Genomic DNA, 3,798 nt, shown 5'->3' with positions numbered 1-3,798 from the left:
GTGGATGCTGGGAAAGTAGTGTGTATTTGTTTTCTTATATATTGTATCTCTGTTCTTTTTCAAAGCCAGAAAGCAAAGATGAATTTAGATGTGGAATTAGGATTTCTCCTTATTAGCTGGGGTGGAGACTATATTTCTAGATCTTTTTTTCTTTACCTATGAAAATCTTGCTACTGGATTCAACAGCAAGCTGTGGGAATAACGTTCTTCACATAGCAGGAGAGTCCATACACATACCTGAAACTCAGGAAGCTATTGAATCTTCGGCAAATTTAAAGTGCAAAAAATTTCCGTGGAAAGGAGGGATAAAGAAAATCCATGCCACTATTTCTGCTATGGATATCCCAAAGAACTTAGGGTATTCAAGGCCATAGTTCTAGTCATACTTTTAGTCATTTGCAGTCCAACAATCTTCCAAAATCTAAATCTTCTGTACATTTACTGGTTTTAAGGCTTATGGGTGTACTGTCTTCCCTTAACTATGCTCTAGGGTTAGAGATCTGCACAAAATTTAACTTCTTGGTTAAGTTCTGATGATCTGAATGTTGCTTTTTGCCTGTGACATCTGGAAAGACGAATTGTGTTTTAGAGGTATCAGGAGGTGCTTATTCTACACTGAGTGTCACTTAACAAGCTGCGTTGTTGGCCCTCAATCTTTTCTCATCTCTTGAACTCTCTTAGAGAGGTCAGACTGAGCAAAGCACAATGACCTCTAGCAGTATGCCTGGTTAAAAAAAATAATTTCTAAACAGCTTTTGAATAGCAGAATTAAAACCATATGGACATTGTAATAAGAATTTGGTTTTCCATTTTACATGTATTATCAGAGCTGAAGTAACCCATATGAAAAATGTGATGGGTTTTTTCCTTGCATGTCTGCATTTGCTTCTGTTTAATGTTCTTATTTCTACTTGTTAATGTTATAATCCTCTGAGGTGTATTATAGTTACTCTGCAATGCTAAGTTCTCTTGACTGTGATGTACCTTTCAAAATGACATGTGTTTCTATGTGCTTTCACACCTATGTAAGTCAAAATAATATTGTGAGTGTTGTCCTTCTGTTTTGCCCTAATTTATGCAAGTTGATTTCTCAGGACGTTCCTCTTCAGAGAGACTACCCAGCAGATAATGAAACAAGAAGTCTGAGGGAAAAAAAAGGACAAATGCTTAATTCTTACCCATTCAGGGCAACTGTTGTTAATTTTTAAATTATTCTCTTTTTCCCCAAGTGACTTTTAAAACATTTTGATCAGGGAACAGTAGATTCTAAAACCAGAAAAAGTTAAGATAAATTTTAGATCTGATTAGGTTACAGCTAAACTTTGCACACAAAGTGACCGCAATTGATTATGAATTTGTGTGAGCTTTAAACTCACAAATTCAGGAACTGATCAGGAATCTGGCTACTATACTCAGAGCAGTTTTTTAGCTGAAGATGCAATATAGGTGTATGCTTGACGTAAAGCTGTTTACAACCTGTCTAATTCTTAGGATGATGACAGGGGTCTTTTACTCTTCCTTTGTCCCAGAAATTCTGCTCCTGTTGCTGTTTGAAGATTAAAAAATTCTGTCTAGGTGTCTTCAGTCTTCACCTAGGATGAAACATAAGTGCAAAAATGGCGAAACATCTGCACCCATTTCTGTTGTCTTTATTTCTTACAAGTAAATGTTTGAGAACCTCCTGTCTTGTCACATATTGTAAATGAAAGCACAGCTGCTAAGCCAGTGACCAGTATGAATTCCAGATAGACCTGTTTCCTTGTCTCAGCTGTTACAAACCTTCATTTAATTTTGGGGAAAAAAAACCCCAGCAATTACTATTCAGGAAAAATACAATGTAATCTTTGGTATTGTAAGATCAACAGAAGACTGCTATTAATGGAGGATTGTGTCTCACCAGTGTGAGAATATTTGGGTTTTTTTATTTTTTTAAGTGTGCAATTCAAATCCAAGGCAGTCTGCACAGGTTTGGCTGCAGGTGACTGTTTAATGCCATTATTTCCATTGTTCTTGTCTCTGTTTCTAACAGCTGTTTTTAAATGCTAACAATAAAGTGGCAGACAAGAGTGAGAAAGACCTTGCCAACAAATTACTGACAGAAATGAATGAGGACCAGGTACCTACCTAACCTCTGTTTTGCTTCAGTTGAAGTCAAGACACAATCACAGGAAAATTGATTCCTGTGCTTCACCTTAACCATTCTCTTGAAGCCTTCTGCAGTAAGATAAACTTGTGTTGCTGCACACACCAGTATTCCCTGTCTCCAGAAAATAATTTTTCCGAATAACCAGTTAAATTCAATGTCAGTTTTATCTATCTGCTTCAAATTACAGATATTTGCAATATTGAGCATCAGTTATGCTTCTTTTAAGGAAAAGGTGAAGTACATGAATGGAATCCAAATAAATTCTGTCAACCTGGTGGTGATTTTTCCCTCCTCCTTTTCCTCTTTTTTGCTTCTTTGTCTGAGCACTGTGGTGTTTTGGATTCTGGGGCCTTGTTTGTGAATCTCAGTCGTTGTATTTGTCCTGATTTTTTTGCTTGTCATCAAGAACAGATGTTCACAAAACAATGGACAGGCTGAATCAGGGAGGTAGGAATAGCCTGTTTTAATTTTCCCCAAAATATTGTGGAAATTTTCAAATGCAAATTGTTGTATTCATTTTATAGTAGAATGATTTTGGTTTGACCTAAAATGTAAAGAAATGCTAAATGCAAGGTATGGTAATCTACAAATTGTGATTCTAACTAATAGCTTTGGCTTTTGTAGAAACTGAGTGCAACACTCTAACCGCATGTAAATGTTTCTTCACATCTAACACTGTCTTTGATTCTTGATACTTCATTTTCAAAACATGTCTGATATGCATATATTTCAGAGATGATGAAACAGAATATGTTTGTTTGCAGTTCTGCTGATTAGATTTACTGATGGATGTGAAATAGTGCTCCAACATTTTTGTCCTTAAAATCACCATAGAAATATCGATATAAACAAGAATTATAGGGTAAAAAAAAAAAACCTTAAAAGATGCCTTAAATTGGAAAAAGAGATGTTGATTTATGCAGTGAAGCTTATGGGTGAGGCAGCCACCTTACTGTGCTGGTGTAATTTCTCTCTTACATTTTGTTTGTGTGTGTGTGCTGTATTGGTGTGTAGGGACTTGTATGGAAAAGGAAGCACTTTGTATGTTTGCTTGCTAAGTGACTGCTACAGCTGAACCCTGGACAGAACTGCAGGTGTCCAGCAGCACACACACACATACTGCAAGAGGTTTCCTAATTTGTTTTCCTCCCTCCCTCTTGAGGTTGTCCATTAGACGCATGAGGAAAACCTGTTTGTCCATCAGAATATTTGAAGTGCAATGTGTGTTGTGAATGCTTCTCTCCTCTTGAAGTATGTGGCTAGTTGTCTTCTGTTATGTAATTCCTGTAGGCCATGGGATTATGAAATCTTGACTGGTGGGGAGATGATTTTTGAAGCATGCTAACAAAATCTTGGTTTCCCTCCTGGCAGGAGGGCACAGTATAGATTTTGGAGCTGAACTATCTTTGCATATTTGTATATAACTTCTGTACCTGCTACTTTCAGGTGTTTCAGGGGTACCTAGACCGCTTGGCAGTATCAACCATTCAAGCCCTCACAGCAGTAATGCACAATTCTCCGGCTGCTAAGGTAACAGTATATATGCAGAGGTCTGTTTGCAGTAGGCTTCTTGATCTTGTGTCCATTTAGTGTTTTTATCACAGTATCTTGACGAATCTTGCTAGTGAAGGCAAGCAGGTTGAGGTCATGCA

General features: G+C 37.2%; 1 protein-coding gene across 1 annotated transcript in view; it reads left to right on the top strand.

The window, feature by feature from the left end:
• Nucleotides 1–3,798, top strand: part of LOC104404857 (neurobeachin-like protein 1) — a gene marked incomplete at both ends in the record, with an annotated part of 25,552 nt that overhangs the window by 16,622 nt on the left and 5,132 nt on the right. Inside the window, 2 exons of the mRNA XM_010013387.1 lie at nt 2,030–2,116; nt 3,593–3,676. Of these exons, the coding sequence (XP_010011689.1) occupies nt 2,030–2,116; nt 3,593–3,676 (171 nt within the window). The remainder of the gene's footprint in view (nt 1–2,029; nt 2,117–3,592; nt 3,677–3,798) is intronic.

The sequence above is a fragment of the Nestor notabilis genome, unplaced genomic scaffold, assembly GCF_000696875.1.
Source record: "Nestor notabilis isolate BGI_N333 unplaced genomic scaffold, ASM69687v1 scaffold13584, whole genome shotgun sequence".
Classification (NCBI taxonomy): Eukaryota; Metazoa; Chordata; class Aves; order Psittaciformes; family Psittacidae; genus Nestor; species Nestor notabilis.
Note: the sequence above shows the minus strand (reverse complement) of the source record. Positions and strands in the feature narration are given on the sequence as shown.